This window comes from Trichomonas vaginalis, chromosome VI, assembly GCF_026262505.1.
Source record: "Trichomonas vaginalis G3 chromosome VI, whole genome shotgun sequence".
In the NCBI taxonomy this organism is placed as follows: Eukaryota; Parabasalia; order Trichomonadida; family Trichomonadidae; genus Trichomonas; species Trichomonas vaginalis.
The window spans coordinates 14,873,762-14,892,085 of NC_067208.1; the positions used below are offsets into that span (position 1 = coordinate 14,873,762).

General features: G+C 31.3%; 8 protein-coding genes and 1 non-coding gene across 9 annotated transcripts, besides 3 other annotated features; 1 reads left to right on the forward strand and 8 right to left on the reverse strand.

The window, feature by feature from the left end:
• Positions 1-63: 63 nt before the first annotated feature.
• On the reverse strand, positions 64-1,323 carry TVAGG3_0866920 (concanavalin A-like lectin/glucanases superfamily; the record flags this gene model as incomplete). The annotated part of the gene is made up of 1 exon (XM_001307444.2): positions 91-1,323. One exon carries the CDS (start codon positions 1,321-1,323, stop codon positions 91-93), a length of 1,233 nt encoding a protein of 410 aa, XP_001307445.1.
• A 40-nt stretch (positions 1,324-1,363) lies between these two features.
• Positions 1,364-2,611, reverse strand: TVAGG3_0866930 (concanavalin A-like lectin/glucanases superfamily; the record flags this gene model as incomplete). Its single annotated transcript, XM_001307445.1, has 1 exon — positions 1,364-2,611. The coding sequence occupies one exon, from the start codon at positions 2,609-2,611 to the stop codon at positions 1,364-1,366; it is 1,248 nt and encodes a 415-aa protein (XP_001307446.1).
• A 2,761-nt stretch (positions 2,612-5,372) lies between these two features.
• Positions 5,373-5,410: a mobile genetic element.
• A 575-nt stretch (positions 5,411-5,985) lies between these two features.
• Positions 5,986-6,022: a mobile genetic element.
• A 24-nt stretch (positions 6,023-6,046) lies between these two features.
• TVAGG3_0866960 (ubiquitinyl hydrolase protein) lies at positions 6,047-8,621 on the forward strand (the record flags this gene model as incomplete). Its single annotated transcript, XM_001307446.1, has 1 exon — positions 6,047-8,599. The coding sequence occupies one exon, from the start codon at positions 6,047-6,049 to the stop codon at positions 8,597-8,599; it is 2,553 nt and encodes an 850-aa protein (XP_001307447.1).
• A 510-nt stretch (positions 8,622-9,131) lies between these two features.
• TVAGG3_0866970 (helicase protein) lies at positions 9,132-12,761 on the reverse strand (the record flags this gene model as incomplete). The annotated part of the gene is made up of 1 exon (XM_001307447.1): positions 9,179-12,745. One exon carries the CDS (start codon positions 12,743-12,745, stop codon positions 9,179-9,181), a length of 3,567 nt encoding a protein of 1,188 aa, XP_001307448.1.
• A 396-nt stretch (positions 12,762-13,157) lies between these two features.
• On the reverse strand, positions 13,158-14,204 carry TVAGG3_0866980 (peptidyl-threonine phosphorylation; the record flags this gene model as incomplete). Its single annotated transcript, XM_001307448.2, has 1 exon — positions 13,165-14,187. The coding sequence occupies one exon, from the start codon at positions 14,185-14,187 to the stop codon at positions 13,165-13,167; it is 1,023 nt and encodes a 340-aa protein (XP_001307449.1).
• A 447-nt stretch (positions 14,205-14,651) lies between these two features.
• Positions 14,652-14,723, reverse strand: TVAGG3_0866990. Its single transcript has one exon. It is a non-coding gene; the product is annotated as a tRNA-Pro (tRNA).
• Positions 14,724-15,035: 312 nt separating this feature from the next.
• Positions 15,036-15,627, reverse strand: TVAGG3_0867000 (uncharacterized protein; the record flags this gene model as incomplete). The annotated part of the gene is made up of 1 exon (XM_051249895.1): positions 15,190-15,627. The coding sequence occupies one exon, from the start codon at positions 15,625-15,627 to the stop codon at positions 15,190-15,192; it is 438 nt and encodes a 145-aa protein (XP_051085370.1).
• Positions 15,628-16,304: 677 nt separating this feature from the next.
• TVAGG3_0867010 (adipor/progestin receptor-related family) lies at positions 16,305-17,162 on the reverse strand (the record flags this gene model as incomplete). The annotated part of the gene is made up of 1 exon (XM_001307449.2): positions 16,338-17,159. One exon carries the CDS (start codon positions 17,157-17,159, stop codon positions 16,338-16,340), a length of 822 nt encoding a protein of 273 aa, XP_001307450.1.
• A 139-nt stretch (positions 17,163-17,301) lies between these two features.
• On the reverse strand, positions 17,302-18,095 carry TVAGG3_0867020 (phosphoprotein phosphatase protein; the record flags this gene model as incomplete). Its single annotated transcript, XM_001307450.2, has 1 exon — positions 17,352-18,086. One exon carries the CDS (start codon positions 18,084-18,086, stop codon positions 17,352-17,354), a length of 735 nt encoding a protein of 244 aa, XP_001307451.1.
• A 219-nt stretch (positions 18,096-18,314) lies between these two features.
• Positions 18,315-18,324: part of a mobile genetic element that runs on past the window's edge.

Genomic DNA, 18,324 nt, shown 5'->3' on the forward strand with positions numbered 1-18,324 from the left:
TATATTAGTCCATAAGCATTTATATTATTTAATTTTTTGTTGATATGAAAAACATATAGTAAATTAAAAAGGAAAGAGATTTATGTTTAATTACACCAGAGTCATCATAGTATCATGAATTTCAGATTGCTTTTCTTTCTTTCTTACCAAGCATACAACAACAATTACAATTATTATGACAACTAAACCTCCAGCAGCAGAAGCTGAGGCAATTATTATTGTTTTCTTCTTTTGGTCATCCGGATTTGGCTTTGTTGATGGCGTTTGTCTAGATGGTTCTGGTGATGGAGTATTTGGAGAAGGAGGAACTGGTTCTGATGTTGGCGTTTCAGTGATTGTAGGGGAAGGTGTTGGAATTGGCGTTGGATATGGATAAGGAGTTGGTGGTGCATTTTCTACTTTATCGACAATTAAATCAACATTTCCTTCTAATGCGAAAGACTGAGCCTTTGCCAAAGAAAGAGGATGATCTGTTCTTAAATCACTGATTGTATCCCAATACATTGTTCCTGCAGATCTTTGTTGTCTCATGTATTTGGCTCTGAAGTAAACAGAGTTGTAGCTGTTGAAATAGTAATCATAGCCTTCTTTGTTTGTTGTCCATGTATCTCTTGTGAAGTTCTCATTCCATAAATTCTTGAACAATTCTTCATCAGGCATGGAATTGTTATGCTTTTTATCAATGAATGCATAAGATGTTGTTGTACTGTAACTCAAAACAATCTTCACTCGTGGATATCCAGAGTTTAACACATTGTTATAAATCTTGATATATTCGTCATCTTTCCACACATCAATCAAATTAGGGCCGTAGCATTGGAATAATACATAATCTAAGTATTGCATGTACTCTTTAGGTAGATCTTTGATGTATGCGTGTGGAGTGAATGAAACTAATTTAGATGAATTGACTTTCTGGCGAAGTAATTTAAGGAATTCGCCATAAACTGTCCACTCTGCTTTAGAGTATGGATATTCAAAGTCGACATCAGTTCCATCCCAAATATCTCCTTCGTTGATAACACTAGCAACATTTGTTGCAAGTTTCTCTCTTAATTGAACGTTTGCAAGAGTCTTTAACCAATCATTGTGAGCTTGCCATGATAACATTATCTTGTAACCTCTTCTTCCTGTATAAGGTTTGAGTAATGTATTATGGAATTCCTTCCAGTTATATGTGTTGTAGCCAAGATCATATTTCTTGTCAAATTTATAATCGCAATCAATATTCAACATAAATAATCTTGGAATCCACTTGTTATAATCTGGGAATGACATTCCATTTCTCATATAGTCATTGATCCATGATGAATTCAACGCCATTAAGACGGTTCCGATCTCATCGAAATAACCATGGAAGTTTTCACCAATGATTGTCTGAACATCCGTCATTCCTGAAAAGTCGGTTAATGATGAAGAGGCTGCTCCTGATGGACCACTTTTCAACGATAAACATAACTTGATGAAGCATAGAGTCAGCAGTTGAATTAATAGCAAAAGCGAAGAAAGTCCACTTCTTTTCTTGCAACTTGTTCTTGACAGTAAAATTATTACCGTTTATGTGAAGTGTAAATGATTTTTTGGTTGAATCTCCAAGTTTAACAATGATTCCCTTTGCATCACTTAAATATTTCTTGACAATTACGGAGTCTTGAATCCATTCTTCGATATATAACCAAGCTCCAAAGGTAAATGTGCCTTTTTCGATTGGATATACACCACAGTCCATTTGAGCTCCTTGTCCTTTGAAATGGACGAGCCCATTTCTTCCATCATAATCTTTGACATATTCTGCATTCGTGAAATTAGCATTATTTTCACGGAAATCAATCCATGCATTACCATTTGCATCTGTTTTACCAGAGATAATCAACAAATGGTTTGTCAATTGCATCTTCTTTTCGTCAAGATTTGCCCAGCCAAACCTACGGTAGTTAATATATGAAATTGATAACAAATACTGGAAATCTGCATTATCAGTTACAACCTCGCGACTGACGCCTGAAATTGACATTGTTCCATGGTTTTTGCCAGTGTAATCGACAATATTTTCGCATGTGAATTGATCAAACTTGTAGTAGCCAAGTAGATCATTCCATTGATGTGTGAGGTCTGTCAATGTATTCTGCCAGAAATTATCATAATCACCGGAGAGTGTGTTTTTATAGATTCTAAGTTCATCAATACGTCCTGTATAGTTCAATCCAACGTACAATGGCTCATCATCTGCGACTAGACTTTCAACTTGGCTTTCGTTATAAATTAAGTTATTGTTAACCAAGAATTTAATTTGGCCATCACCATTCATGATTGTAAGATGAGTCCAATTATTAACGCTTAAGTTTGCTGATGTGATATTTATGATTCGCTGATTAAATTGGAAACACAATTGATTTTCAGCACCAAGCATAAATCTAAAAGAATTACCCTTTTCAATTATGTGGGTTCCTGACTCCCATTGTGATGGGCAAAGCCAAAATTGAAACGTAAACTTTTCAATGTTGTCTAGTTCTTTGAATCTTCCTAGAGAAAGTACCCCACTACCATTAAAACTAAGCGCATAGTTTACAGGCATTGCGGAAAGAACATTATGAAAGAAGAATGCGAACATTATTAAATTTGACAATTGTAATATACAGATTATTTAAATTTAAATAAAAAATTCATTAATCCAGAGCAAATCGTGCCGCGTGTGTACGAAATGCTGTGATGATGTTGTGATTCAATACTACATTCAATATTTTGTGTATTAGCCTTATTTATAAAATGACATAATTAAAATTCATAATTTTAAGGTAATTGACATCAATTAAATTATACAACAAAAATACAAACAAAGTTTCCCGATTACATTTGTTATTTCGAAATTTCGATTACAATTTCAGCATTTTCAGGATTTTTTTAACATAAAATATTTTACAATGCAAAATCGTCCACAGATTTCTAAATTAAACCAAAAATACGGGAGAATGTCTATTTCGAAAAAAATAATCGTCTTTCGGTCTATTTCGAAAATAATCGTCCCGATCACGACGATAGAGGGCGAAATTATTAAAGATTGCATTTTGAAGTGAATGAATATATGCATAGATCATAACTCGTCTAGGCCGAGGTAAATATATAGTAAAGAAAGTGTTCAAGTTCTTATATAAAATCATAATTTCATTATATATGATATGTATTGATGATTGTTTGGAAACTTACTAAACATATTCTATATATCATAATTTTATATTGAAAAATCCTATAAAATGACAATTTGTGAGTTTTCATTATATTAATCATGGTAAAGAAGTTTTTATGGGATTATGACCCTGTAATCTCTCTATTATTCTGATAAATAAGTATGCTGAAGTGAATATATGAAAAATAAAGCACAAAATAATAATAAAAATAAATTTTTAGTCATAATAAGTAAGAAAGTAATAGCACTATATTTGTTTATCGTAGCAGTGATCTGGATCACTAGTATTAGAACGATTTTAACAAAAAAAGAATGTAAAATTTCTGAAAATCGAATTTTTTAAAGTAGTTGCCTGGCGAAATATATCTGTAGTGTAATGCGAGCATAAAGGAAGCTGATAATGAGAATATTTTAAAAAGATATTTTGAATCTGTAAAAAACTTTGAAATTCATTTATTGATTGTACATTTGAGTTATACGTTGTTTGTTTATTCGAAATTTATAAAAGATTTCATTTTCGTTAATTTATGAATCAAAATATTGTAATAATGGAGAATTTCGTTTGAATTTCGTATTGAATGTAGATTGCAATTGTAATGTTGATAAAATGATGTATAATTTGCTTAATTTGAGAGAGTTTGTAATAATAATCGAGAAATATGAATTTTGAATGATTAAATAGAGACGAGTTCATCAAGGTAATCTGTTTCGAATCAGTATTTGATGTTCCCGTTCTCAACTTTAGCTGTTAATGAATACGTTAGCAGCATTCAACCATATTCATTCACTATAAATGAAAAGAAAAAGTAGTAATTGATGATATATGAAAGAGTTACATTGATCATTCTTGCTAATTCCTCATTATTTTTAAAATATTGACATTATTTTATATTTTCACTTAAAAATAAGTAAATTCATTACAACTTAACGTAAAAATAACTATTGAAATAGTAAAAACGTGATTTAATGATGTGAAATTTCCAAATTTTTTTCAAAAAATAAAAAATAAATTCAAAAATTGTTAAAAAATCTATGAAAATCATAAATCTAAAATTATTTTGGAATTTTTGAGTAAGTAGATCAAGTTTAATATTTGTATATAATGTTATTTCTGCGAAAATTTATGATTTTTCTCAAAAATTTGTAATCAATTTTGATAGATATTACCTTTTAAGATAAACCACTTATATATCATAGCAAGTGACTAATTTTAAAGATAAATTCTCATATATATCTCTTATAAAATCAACAGCTTTATTCAAATTTTAAATTCTTGACAATTTTAGATGAATGATTGGCCAAAATTGTTAATTTATAACGTAACGCAATCATTACTGGTGAAGCATTCTGTCTAATAATCGATTTATTGATATTTCTTTGAAATATGAGACAAAAAACTGTTTTTTCACAAATTGTGCATATACACACTCATAAACATTACTATTTAAATGATATACCACAGCTATTTACCTAATATCTTAATCAATTTATGCAATTGTGATTTAACTCGATTTATATCGAATTTTAATCATTGAATAGATTTAGATTTCCTTAATACGATTCAGATCATCCATTATATTAATGATATGCTAAATATTTCATAATAATAAAAAAAATTAAGAGAATTATCACATTTTATTATTGTGAATCATCACCTTAAACTATGTATTTATTAAAGGCCTCGTTGCAAACACAAATAATAATTGATAATATTTTTTATATTAAATACAATATATTTGGGATAAACAACAGCGTTATTGTTATATTCTCGTATATGTTAGCACAAATAATATATTGTGATCTTATATACACAATATTTTTTTTAGAATTAAATAAGCATAATACTTTTTATGTATTAACATAATAGCACAGTGACAAAACGTTAGTATTAGTATTAGGCTATCTGATTATATGTGAAAATAGTGAGAAATATCATAATTTGTCTTGCAATCTTCTAATTAATCTCATAAAAAAGCATAACATAGTATTTTTATTATATAAATAGATTGCAAATAGTATGCTTTAGTAGCGCCTAATAAGCCAAGGATCTAAAATAACTCTATGGTGGAGAATTATGCATTTTAATGTCTATCGTCGTGATCGGAACGATTATTTTCGAAATAGACCGAAAGACAATTATTTTTTTCGAAATAGACATTCTCTCCCAAAAATACCAAGAAATTGAAATTGTTGTAAACAGAAATTCATCAAAAGTGACATCTCAGAAAAGCTAAAATATTGAATTTTTGGAACTTTTGATAGAGCACGTTTTTAAATATTAATTACAGTAAATGTATATTTGTAAAGATTCTTTTTATTAAAAAATAAAATTTTGAAGAAGAACACAAAATCTTCTGAAAAATAATATCACATAAACTCATATTATTTTCTAATATATAACTATTTTATATAAAAATCAAATTCAATGATCTTAAAAGCGAAGGATAAACCTCAAAATTTACGAATATAATGAGTGGGAATATAATGCTTATCTATCATAAAACCATATGAAATATCAATTTTTGCTTTACGCCTATTCCCACTCATTATATTCGTAAATTTTGAGGTTTATCCTTCGCTTTTAAGATCATTGAATTTGATTTTTATATAAAATAGTTATATATTAGAAAATAATATGAGTTTATGTGATATTATTTTTCAGAAGATTTCATTCTATATGCCTATGAAAAGTACTCTCAAAACTAACTTTTTCTTAATTATAATTAAATCTAGAATATTGTATTATGCTTAGTATTATTTCATTTTTCTCATTCAATTTAGAATTTACAAATGTCAAAAAATTGAGAGCTGTCACTTTTGATGAATTTCTGTTTATTACAAAATAAACGACTTTCAATTCAAATGAAAGGTTTAGTGCTTGATGTCAATACTAATGCACAAAATATCAAAACTTTTCTAGAAGATGAGAAGTTTTTCGATACATTTGAGATGACACAAGCAAGAAGAATCTTATCAAATACAAGATTATCAACTGAAGATTACATTTCAATGTTAAAACAGGGATCAGATAAATATGATTCTCATGACTTATTTTATACCATTCAAAATACACACATTTCTCTGAATAATCTTGATGAAACTCTAATGATTCTTAATTCTCTTCAAAAATATTTAAAACTAGCAATTTTAGAAGATTTAATCAATATACTAAATCCTTTTATTGAAAGAACAAGAGATACTAGGCAAAATTTAAAAGAAAAAAATACAGTATGCGGAGATGTTGATCCTATAGAAGAAGATCAAAATACATCCGCTGGATATCAAAATCATGGTGGTGATATCAGCTGCGGCGATATTAGACTTGAAGAAGATAGTTCAGAAACAAATGCTGATCAGGCTGAGAAACCGGAAGTTCCAGTACAAACGCATAAAGAAGATCACAAAATGACGACTGTTGAAGAAGATTACATTAATAAGTGGAATAATTTGGTATCAACAAATTCCCTTGAAACTCTTTTAGCACAAGGTAAATCCGAAGCCAAAAGTTTGTTTAAAGAGCTTCTTGATACAGATTATCCTGATTTAAATAAAATCATAATTCAGAAAGTCAAATCAGAATCAAAAGTAATCAATATTCAATATGAAGTTTTCAATCAGATGTCATCAAATCTATCCATTCCAAGTTCTCTCCGCTATTCATTAATTCCAATTTTAGCTTCAAAAACAACTAATTTCAAAGCATTCTTGCAGAACCTTCACAAGCAAATAAAGGACACAAAAGCAACTCTTTCTGATGATTTTGTCAACAATTTGATCAGTGCATTTGATATCTGTAACAAATATGATGAACAAGTAACACAAAATCATGGTTATTACGAAATTATTGTTCAAGATATCTTTGCCAATTTGATCAATAATAACAAAGAACTAGCAATTAGTGATAATCTAACTTCATTCCTTAAGAATTACTATGCATTTCTTGATCCAAAAGCAGTTGTTTCATTCATTTGCAAGAAGAAATGCTTGCAATTACAAAATGTTGAATCATTGAAGAATGGACTTCAAAATCTTGGCGGAACATGTTATTTGAATTCAACAATTCAACAATTGTTCAATATCAAAGAATTCAGAGACCTAATTCTCAGTGCTCAAGCTCAAAATGATAAATACATCACAGCTCTTCAAAATTTGTTTTGTGAGATGCAATACAGTTCAATTCAACATCAAATTTCAATGAAACGCTTTGTTCATGATTTTACATTCCAAGGTGATCCAATTGATCCATCCCAACAAAATGAGGCTGATGAATTCTATGTCGATGTCATCAATAATGTTTATGACATTCTCAAAGCCGAAAACAATCTATTCTTCATGAAAATTGATGGTGATTATGAAGATAAGGCAACTAAAAATGTCATTCTTTCAATAAATGATGACAAACTTTCATTCTTAATCAAAACAGATGTCAATAAGACTATTGCTCAACAAATTGATGATTATATCGCACCAGAACCAATACAACAAATGTCGAAGGGAGTTATGTATGACTGTCTTTTGAAGAGAAAGATCATCAATCTTCCAGAAGTCTTTGTCTTCAAACTTGAGAGATTTGATTCATCTTCAAAGAAAAATTACAACAAATCTTATCAAATTCAACCAGATTTTGTATACAATGGCGTTCAATTCACTCTTTGTGGAACGGTTATCTACTATGGAACTACACAACATGGACACTATTACTCATACTGTAAACAAGGAGAAAATTGGTACCTATTTAACGATACTCAAGTAGCACAAACATCATTGAAACAAGTATTGAAGGAATCAAATGATTCTGCAAATATGCTTTTCTACAGAAGAGTTAACAACGGTCCTTCATCAATGACATCGTTGTTGAAACATGATAAAAAGTTCATGTATATAATCAATAACTTTACCAAATCATCAGAAGATCCGGATATCCTTGTTTGCAGATATGCTACTCACATCGAACTTGGTAGAAATAAAGAGGCCACAGAAACAAAAGCAAAACTTAAGAAGCCAATTTCATTCCTTAAGATAGATGATTTCTTCAAAGCATATCTTTTGCATCCAAATCTAAATGTCAGGAATGAAATGCTCAAACTGTTCCAAGAGAACTTTGATCCTTCAAACGATGATTGGTACTTTGATTACATTTCCGACGTCATTTTATCTAACAAATGCTACCTTTATGAAAGAAAGCAGTTTTGGGATTGTTGTTTCAGAGTTTTCGAACCTGTTAAAACAATTTCAATTGTGGCATTTCAGAATCTTGCTTCATTTTTCGTAAATGGATGCTTTTCTGGTATCATTTCTCAAGGCGCAAATGTTCAGCATTTGATTGCTACAATTAGAAAATGTGTTGATAAACCGACTCTAAAACAGCACTTATACAAATATAGAAGTTGCTACGGAATTTTCCTAAACTACTAAATATTTCCAAAGGTTTATGAATAAACAAATATTTTTATAATTATTTTATTAAACTAAGTATTTCATTAAACTTGACCATGGTTTCAATAATAAAATATATTATGCAGGCATCAAAAGTGATTCTAGTTCATATAAGTTAAACTTGTCGTATTGTGTTCGAAATTATTTTTTTCCCCTGAAATTGCTTGAACGCCATGACTTTTGTTATATTTTGAAGCACTGTATTGATGCCCTGTTGAATCATTAATTGATATGTTAATAGTGTGGAACACATTTGTTGAATTCACCTAACTTTTAAAGATGAGATTGAATTAATTTATAATGTAATCAATAAACCAAAATCAATTCTCTGGAAAAATCAATTGTTTAACGAAATATGTTCCAATCAATTTTCTCTTGAACTTCTGAAAAACAGAATAGTTTATAAATTAAGTCAAACACATCAGCAATAATAATATATATTCGCATATTCAATTATAACCACTATTGATAAAAGACAAGCAATAAAATGATTACATAAATATTTTGATCTAAAAAAAATAATATCTTTAAAATACAATAAAACAAAAAAATATTATATTAAGGCAACCAATCACTGAAATCGATCCAACTTGAGTAGCAATCAACAATTTTCTTGTTGCTGTTGACATTGGTTGAGAAGCCCAATGTAAGTCTTTGTTGGTCAGACTTTTCCAATTCAGACAAATCGAGAACAATCGGAGCTTGAAGGTTTCCAAATGTTTTCTTCTGAAACTTGAAATGTTGTTGAGTTTGTTGAGGCGGAACAGGAATATTTGTCATTGGCTTTTCCAGAGCATTCTGGCTCTTATCTGTTTCTTTAGAGAACTTTCCGATTTCTGGATATTTAGACGATAAAACCAAATTTGAAGTGAAAAACCGTTTTTTGTAACCCAAAGGAATAATTTTTGAATTTTGGGAGAAAATTTTGTGTAGCAAAGGAGAATTCAAAGCGAAGAGTTCATGTCCATCAACTGTTATGTTCTTCAAACCTTTCATCTGCAACTTCTTCTTGTATTTCTCGGCAACTTCGTCAGGAGATTTCCCTTCAAATTTGATTGTGTCATTTTCTAAATTTGACATTGTAAAAATAAAACCGTTTTCTGTCAGATTTATCGTACATTTCCAGAAGACATCACTTTCACCATTGGATTGTTTAGAGATCGTATGAACTTCGTATCCATCTGGATAAACATAAAAATCATTGACACTTTTTTCATCAATTTTTCCTAATTTGATTAGCATCTGCATATCATTCAATCTGAGTGGCAATTTACTCTCTATATTCTCTGGAAGTTTCTTGTCAACAATAACAGGAGTTTGCTCTAAAAGTGACTTCACTTTTGAATGGATTTTGATTTCTGATGGAGATCCAGAAAAAAGTGACATTAAAACAGGTGACAATGATGAAGAATTGAAGCCGTGAGAAGAAACAGCTTGAAGGAACTCTATGTCTTCAGCAGAATATGTTTGGATGTCACTTTTTATTGATCTCAATTTTTTGAATAATTCTAACCGTTTTGGTATTTTTTGCTGATGATATTTAACGATTCTGCCGATGATTTGAAGGCTCTTTGGGTCTTCGTTAGTTTGGCAGTACCTGATAACAGAATTGATATAATATGTCACTTTTTCATCAGAAAAATCTGACAAATCCGCAACTTCCTTAAATTCTTCGATTTTTTCAGGAAGTCCGAAACTCATCAAGCAGTTTATAACTTTGTTGTGGTCACTTACATCGAATTTCTTCATGTCACTTGCTTTTTCTTTGGAAAGTGAAGTGGAAACGTGACTTTTTGAAGAATTCTTTGAATTTTTTGAATTTTTAGAATTCTGTTTTTCCAAAATTCCTTTTTCTTTGATTGCAACTTGGAGTTTTCTTATTGTTTGCCTGAACAACTCTCTCTTCTCATCGGGAATTGTCTTGAGACCATCTCTGCTCGAAGAGAAAATCAGTTTTTTCAGTTCATTTTCAGGGATTTCGGAGTCAAATTTCGGAATTTGAATTTCACTAAATGAATCAAAATCATCCGAACAAACTGATTCAATTGTTGGCCAATTTTCTATGTCTGTCAGAACTTCTTCAGCGTTTAGGAGAGGGAAGACTTGTCCCCATGAACTTAACGAGTTGATAAATCTCTTTTGGTCGAATTTTCCATGTTCTTTTATCAGAGAAAGAACGTGTGGAAAATCATTTTGGTTTTGCAAACTTTTGAACAAAGATTTTGCAAAAACAACCCAGAGTTTGATAAGTTCTGGTACAGGTCTGTTGTGTTTCTCGTAAACACTCCATTTTCCCCATGGAAAATTCGGAAAATACGTTAAAAAATCCAATAAATTTTCATGTGTCCAATATTGTGCTGGTGTTAATGGCCGTACTGTTTTAGGTTTCTCTTCTGGCGGTAATGGTTTCTCAGGTGGTTCTAAATAAGTGTCCGACCAATTATACTCTGAAATTTCAAATGCTGTTTGGTCAGAGTAAAAAACAGTTTTACTGTCTTTAAGAATTGATCTGTGTGGGGATCTGACGACTCCAAGGTTCTTATGAGCAAGTATAAGTGCTCTCCTGAGAACATCTAAGGCAGATTCGAAGGAACAAAGTTTGGTATTTTCTACGGATTTCGGTTTTTGAGATCTGTTGAACCAGAAATGCTCAAACATGATCTGCTCAATAGTATCTTGAGTGACAAGTCTGTATTGTTGAGTATTTGGTACTTTAGCGTTCCATAATATGATTTCGGATCCAGAATCAACGGGAGTCCAGCTCAAATCGTAGGAAATGATGGTCTGTGACTTAGTATTTGCAACTGCATAGTTCATATTTTCTGGATTGATAAGAAGAACGCGTGAAAAATCTTCTGATTCGAATTGTTTGACTTTTTCTTCGACATCTGCTTTGCTGTCTTCTGTATTGATACAAACATATGAAACTCTGTTATCAGAGAACATTGTTTCAATGATTTTAGAGTTCTCATCTGATGCAACTAAAATTGATTTTCTTTTATCTGTTTTTTGTGATGAAAGAAGCCTTGATAATATACTTGTCTTTCCAGACATCGAAATCAACTCAGAATGTATTGAAGAATCAACTAAACTTGGATGATCTCCGCATTCTCTAAGAAATTTAATGATTCCACATGTTTTTTCATGAGCATCGCCTTTGTTTTCTGATAGTTTACTTACAAATTCCTTGTTATCTTGTATTATTTGTAAGTATTTCTCATTTTGAATCTGGATCATTGGACAATTCACCAAAGTTTCAGCGAATAAACCATCGGAAGCTGCTGCTTCAGGCGTGATATGGTATATTTCGGACTCTGGGAATACTGAATCCTTTTCTACAGAGAGAAATTCTTGTTCGAAATCTGATCTGTGCTCATCTTCTGTAAGAACGAGGGTTCTTGAGTGGTAATCTAAGACAGAAATATCATTTACCTCTTCTGGATCATCAAAAATAACAGATGCCCATTTAAATTTCAGTAAAACAGAAGGGTCAGTATGAAATTGATTGAAACTAATAAGAATAACACCAAATTGATCTTCAGGACCTTGATCAAAGAACAGTGATAAGTCATTAACATCATGACGCTCGTTCTTGTTATTAGAACAAATGTAAATTGATTGGTTTGTCCAGTATTTTATCTGATCAATCCACTCACTGAACTGATCGACATGAGTAATAATTAGAAATGGAGGGCAGTTGTGGTAGATTGATCGACATTTCTCAATGAAAATTGAAATTGAAGCAAATTTTACTGAGTTTGACTGATCAATAAGCATAGTATTAAGGTTTTCGGACCATTTCTTTGTTAGAAATGTGGAAGATTCAACGGAAGTTTTAGCTGCTGTATCAATATTTTTTGTTTCGGGCATTTCATGCAATTTCTTTGAAGGTGGATATATGAAAGAGTAAGATCTCTTAGAGTATTGTATAACGAAGTTACTCAATCCGTCCTTTTTATCTGCAACGAGTTTTTCGGCAGATTTATTTCTCAATTTCATCGTTGAAGTCGATTTTGGAGGCATATTTTGCTTCCCAGACTTACCATCATGCGAGTACTCATCATCAGAGTAGGCCATGTTGTCGTCCTGCGTCTCTGTTCGATGGCCCCGATTCCTCGTACGCATTGCACCGATAATCGGTGAGGTGAATTGAATTTAAGGATTGTCATTTTTATCCTGAAAATCCGAAGGATGAGATCAGTACAATATGGGAAAGCTAAATAATAGAAATTTTTTCAGTTTGTATGCAGATTTCGTTCTGATTTCAGGTCTTATTTGAGATTTTATTGAATTTCCTAGTAAATCATCAATCGTAAAGGAAATGTTACAAAATACACACATACATTTCCTATATTTAACGATTTCAGATATGGGAATTTTTCTTGAAAGGTATGTCCTCTTATATTAACATGAAATTATTATAGGAACTTTCATTACAGTTAATATAAAGCTCAATAGAAGAGCTAAAATTGAATAATATTAAATAATACATGTTTACAAACAAAAATTATAATTAAATTATAATACACTCTATTATCTAAGCTCTACTGAAACTTCTTGAACCATGGATGGTTCAAAGCTTCTTCAATAGTAATTCTATCCCTGTAATCTTTCACCAAAAGTTTTGAAATTAAATCCCTCACCTCTTCAGAGCATTCAGGAATAATGAGTTCCTTTTCTTTAAGAAGATGGGAGACATTTAAAACCAAATTAGCCAATTCTGAACCGACTGTTGTTTCCAGTTCAAAAGGAAGGTAGCCAAACATTGCATAATATAATGATAATCCGAGTGCCCATATATCGGTAGCCTTCGGAGAGTAGATATCACCGCTACATTCTTCAGGCGACAAATATGCAGGGGTTCCCTTCGTATCGAGCAACATTTCGTCACTGGATGAAAGTTTACGAGAGCATGAAAAGTCCGCTAAGCAAAAATTGTCTACATCAATAACGAGAATATTTGCTGGCTTAATATCGCGGTGTACAATGTTGTTAGAATGAATATATTTAATAGCACTGCAGATCTGAAAAAAGCAAAGGGCAAGATTCTTTTCGTCTGGTTTTTGAGATTCAATATAATGAATTAAATTTCCATATTTGGCGATTGGCATAACCATAATTAAAGAATCTGATGGTTCATCTTCTATAATTTCGATAATCGGCAAAACGTAAGGATTATTCATTTTACTTTGAACTTCTATTTCTTCTTTTAAGTTGTCTAAAGCAGAGTTACATCCAAGAAGGACTTGTTTCGTGAGTAACGATTTGGAATAAACTTTTGCTGCATATGTTTGATTCGTTTCGACGTTCAAAACTTGATATACTCTTGTTGTAGATCCTTTACCGATTTCATCTTGAAACATATATTCGTATATCTGATAGTTTTCTGTTTGCTCTATAAGGAATCCAAAAGAGCATGCTGTCCTAGGAGTTCCTTGGGAGCGACCAGTTAAATTAAAGTTATCTGACAACTCATGGAAGGAATCGTTAGTAGTTTGGTCCGAGTCGGCTGGTTCCTTTGGGTCTTGCTTAATACGCGGCACGGGGGTTGATTGATGACATCCCATACCTATAAGCTGAAAATCCTTCCTCGGAGAAATAACGTTAATCTCCTCAATTTTATATTTCAAAAGTATTTTTCACAGGAAAAATCATATTCCTTCAAGTAATATCAAAATTTTCAAAAGTTCCCAATTCTTCATATTATGACTCAAATCATGCATATCAAGAAATTGTAGTCAATCAAAATTCATAAAGTTTTTTTCACGCTGTCGAAATTTTCTTTGAAAATGAATTGTAGCGAACTAGATGTATTACAAGACAGCACACAGAGAAATATCATTTGTACAGCAGAAAAAAAGATTTTATGAAGTGTTGCGATAAATATATAAAGAAATGAACAATTTCGGAAATGTTAAGATACACTTCGTTAAAGTCGAATTCAACTTAAAGAGATATTGCTCTGTAGGATACTTATCTCATAGTGTAATAGTCTTAGACAACGTTTCAGAAAAGAAAAAAGAAAAAGATGGGGGCAATGCGGGAATTGAACCCGCGACCTCGCGCACCCTAAGCGCGAATCATACCACTAGACTAATTGCCCTTCACATTAAAATTGCTGGATGGGTTGCTAAGTTATATTTTATTAAATTTTGAATTCTAAAGATATAGAATAATTATTGTCATCCAATTTCATGTTTAACTACGTTTTGAAAACATGGTGATTCCATTTCCTTTAATCTTAGTTTCGTTTAAAATCTCAATTGATTAAGCATTTACCATCCTTATAAATCATATTGATAATTGAGTTATAAATACTCTTTTCTTTTAAGAAAATTACACAGAGACATATCATTTATACAAAAAATTGATTTTCTTATTTGTTATATTTTTTTGTAAAGTGAATTTTTAGCTTTCTCATTACTATTTTACTCATTCCATACCATTCAAAATTCGAATATACCAGATATGTTTCGTATCATAAAATTCATCTGCACATAATTTGGGAACGTGACCGATGTAGAGCGTTCCAAACCGAGGAAAAAACAATTTATCTCTGACGTATACATTCAATTTTTCCAGAATTTCAGGACTGTATGGGACCATTTTTTTGTGTATGGATTCATAATGCAGAAGTTTTCGGGCTTTGCATAAGTAACAAACTTTTCTATATCTGCCAATTCAGATTCAGGGAAAATATCTTTGCGTTCAAATAAATACTTTTTCATTCCTTCTTTAAATACATCGTAATATCCAAAATCATTATCAACTGCAGCTCTGAATTGAAACTGCTTTGCTTTCCAAAGAGTCTCTGAAACAATGGATTTATTTATTTCATCGTAATTTAGTGATACATGTGTATATAAGAAGTACTCGTGCCTTTTCCTAATGGAGATTTTCTCTGCCATTCTTTCGTCAATTTGACATCTTAGACGAATTGAATAAGAAATTGGACTTAGCTTGCGTTCTGGATGTAACCCATATCGATATGGGTCGATGGAATACATATTTTTGAGAAACATTTCTTGTTTAGGAGATCTTACTTGAAAATCTTCTTTTTCATTCTAATACATTAAAAATTTTTGATCAAAATTTTTCTGATGATTGTCCCCTTTCAATCAAATTGAGAAATGACAAACTAAAAAACTAGCCAAAAGTTAAAACAAGCATAAAAATAGAATGAAGACAAATGATTTTTAACTTTTTCCTTCCAGATTATGCAAAATTAGAAGCATATTATACTATCCTTTGCAAGTGATCATCATATAATTTTCCCGATTTGGACATTTGTTTGGTGATCACCATAGAATTTACGACAATCAAAATCTGATTGAAGACTTTGTTCCTCATTTGAGGTAGATGCGCAGATGTTGTACCTCAGATGATGAACAAAGACTTAAAAGATTGTTACAAACAATCTTTGAAGATTTTCTTCTTCAATCAACTTCTGATTGAAGTCTTTGTTCCTAATCTAAGGTGCTTGTTGAGACATATTACCATAAATAAACTCTTATGCCACATATGCAAAGGATTGGTTGATTAGAATATTCAAACAGCTGGTATTTTAAATACTGAATATTTTCTGTGTCAGAAAGATGAGGGAAAAAAAATTTCCCATTAACTTAGAGTAGATTTCATTAAATAAAGAACTAACTTGCTTGCATAAAGCATTCATGATTTTTAATTTGTTTGAATTTCAATAAAAAAACAATTTTCATTATGCCATTGCTTCAGCGGATAGACAGCCTACATAGCTTCCTATAGCACCTGCAATATGGAACCAAAAATGTGAATGCAGGCACCACTGAAAGATATTTCCTTGTGTGAAACGTTCTGGAACTTTACTAGCGCGGAAGAAGATTCCAACACCTTCTAATGCAATAGTAGCAATGCGTAATATAAGCATGTTTTGGCTTTTTTCATTCCATCCATAAATTTTGATTCCGTGAGCGAACAATGGGAAGCAGGTAAAAGCACAAAGTGAAAATAGAACTGTTCTCAATGTATAGAGCTTCCTACTTAAAATGATTGGTACAGCTCCGATTACAATAACTGAGAGAATTGCGAAAACAGCGCAATATATGTACATAAGATCATCTCTCTTTCCATGGAAGAATGCAATTGTATCTACAAAGTCATAAGAAAAGATTTGTATTGCAATTCCGGAAACATCAAAATTTAACATGATATCATACATTTTCCTATTGTAGTTACGGAAAGTATGATACATTGCAGACATTATATATGTGTATGCCGCTAAGAGGTGTAATGTAAATAATCGGCCATCGAAGGACCAGCCTCTAATGATGAAAAATACACCCGCAAGGAAATGCGACCATATATTGGATAAGTCTGTACTCTTTGATGTCCATATTTCTATTATAGTTTTCAAATTAATTGGTTTTCCAATCATAATCTTGTATTTAGTCATGTACTCATTATCACACAGTACATCTTTTAGGTCTTCCCATTGTTCCTGTAGAACTGGATCTTTGCTGTCAAACTTTTCTGGATGATACCGATACTTTTTCTTTTCCATTATGAGGTTATCTCTTCAAATTACAACAACATTACTATAATTTTATAGGAAATATAATTCAATCATTAAAAATAAAGCATTATATTTAGTGATAAACATTTTTATTCGAATTTATTTGAGTGAAATTACTTAAATAGTAGAAGGAAATGAAAAAATCAAGCAATTAAACAAAAAGCAATACAAACAAATCATTTAACGAGAGTTAATTTTCATCAAAAGTGGACGAACGTCGTCAAAAGTGCGAAGGCGCTCGACAATTGATGAGAGGGTATCAAGTTCCCTATCATGTGGGTCTCCTAAGAAAGGTGGGATCCTAACCGCATTTTCGAGGTGGCCGCCGAAAGCCTCGATGTTGTCATCGACCAAGATTGTGCGCTCAACGCATGTCCCGACAGTTGAAATGTCCTTGACGTATACGTTTGGCTTAACGAGCCTGCATGAATCTCTGAAGAATTTGTGAACAAAAATCTTACCAAGTGGATCAAGGAAAGAAATTATCTGATCAGCATACTCTTCAGAGCTGGAAGTAAATATGTATGGCTGAGTAATGTTTGAGATTTTGGCCAAAAACGCATCTAAATGTGGTCTTTTGGTAATATAGAGGGTAACCATGGAACCAGAATCATCTGGAATTGTGACTGTGAAATCGTAAGATGAATTTGCTTCAACTGAAGTATATATTAATGTATTATCGAGATCTAATATAAGGTTTAATGGAGTAATAAAGCTGGATTGGCTCTTTTTAATACTAGACAAAGCAATGGTTCCTTTGGGAGAAGATGAAATATAACGATAATTTGAATCTGTGGAAATGCGTCGTGGATTGCGGTTGTTACGTGAGTTTTGTGGAAAATATTCGTATTCATCATCGGATTCTTCTTCTGCTCCGAATTCTTGTTCAAACTGTGCTGTAGCGTCAATCAACATTGATGGAGAATGAATTGAATTGTCAAAATTTTATCAAAATCAAGGCAAAATTTAAAATTAACATTTTTTGAATCATGATAATGAATTCGTAGTTAATCGTCCAAAATTTTCTTTCAAAATTGTTAATAAAATTCAATAAGAGTTTTCTTGAAAATTTTTTATCCCTATGAAAAAAATTATCTGTTTAATTATATAATCCTGTTTTTGCTTTCTGGACGGAAAAACCTGTTATAGACCG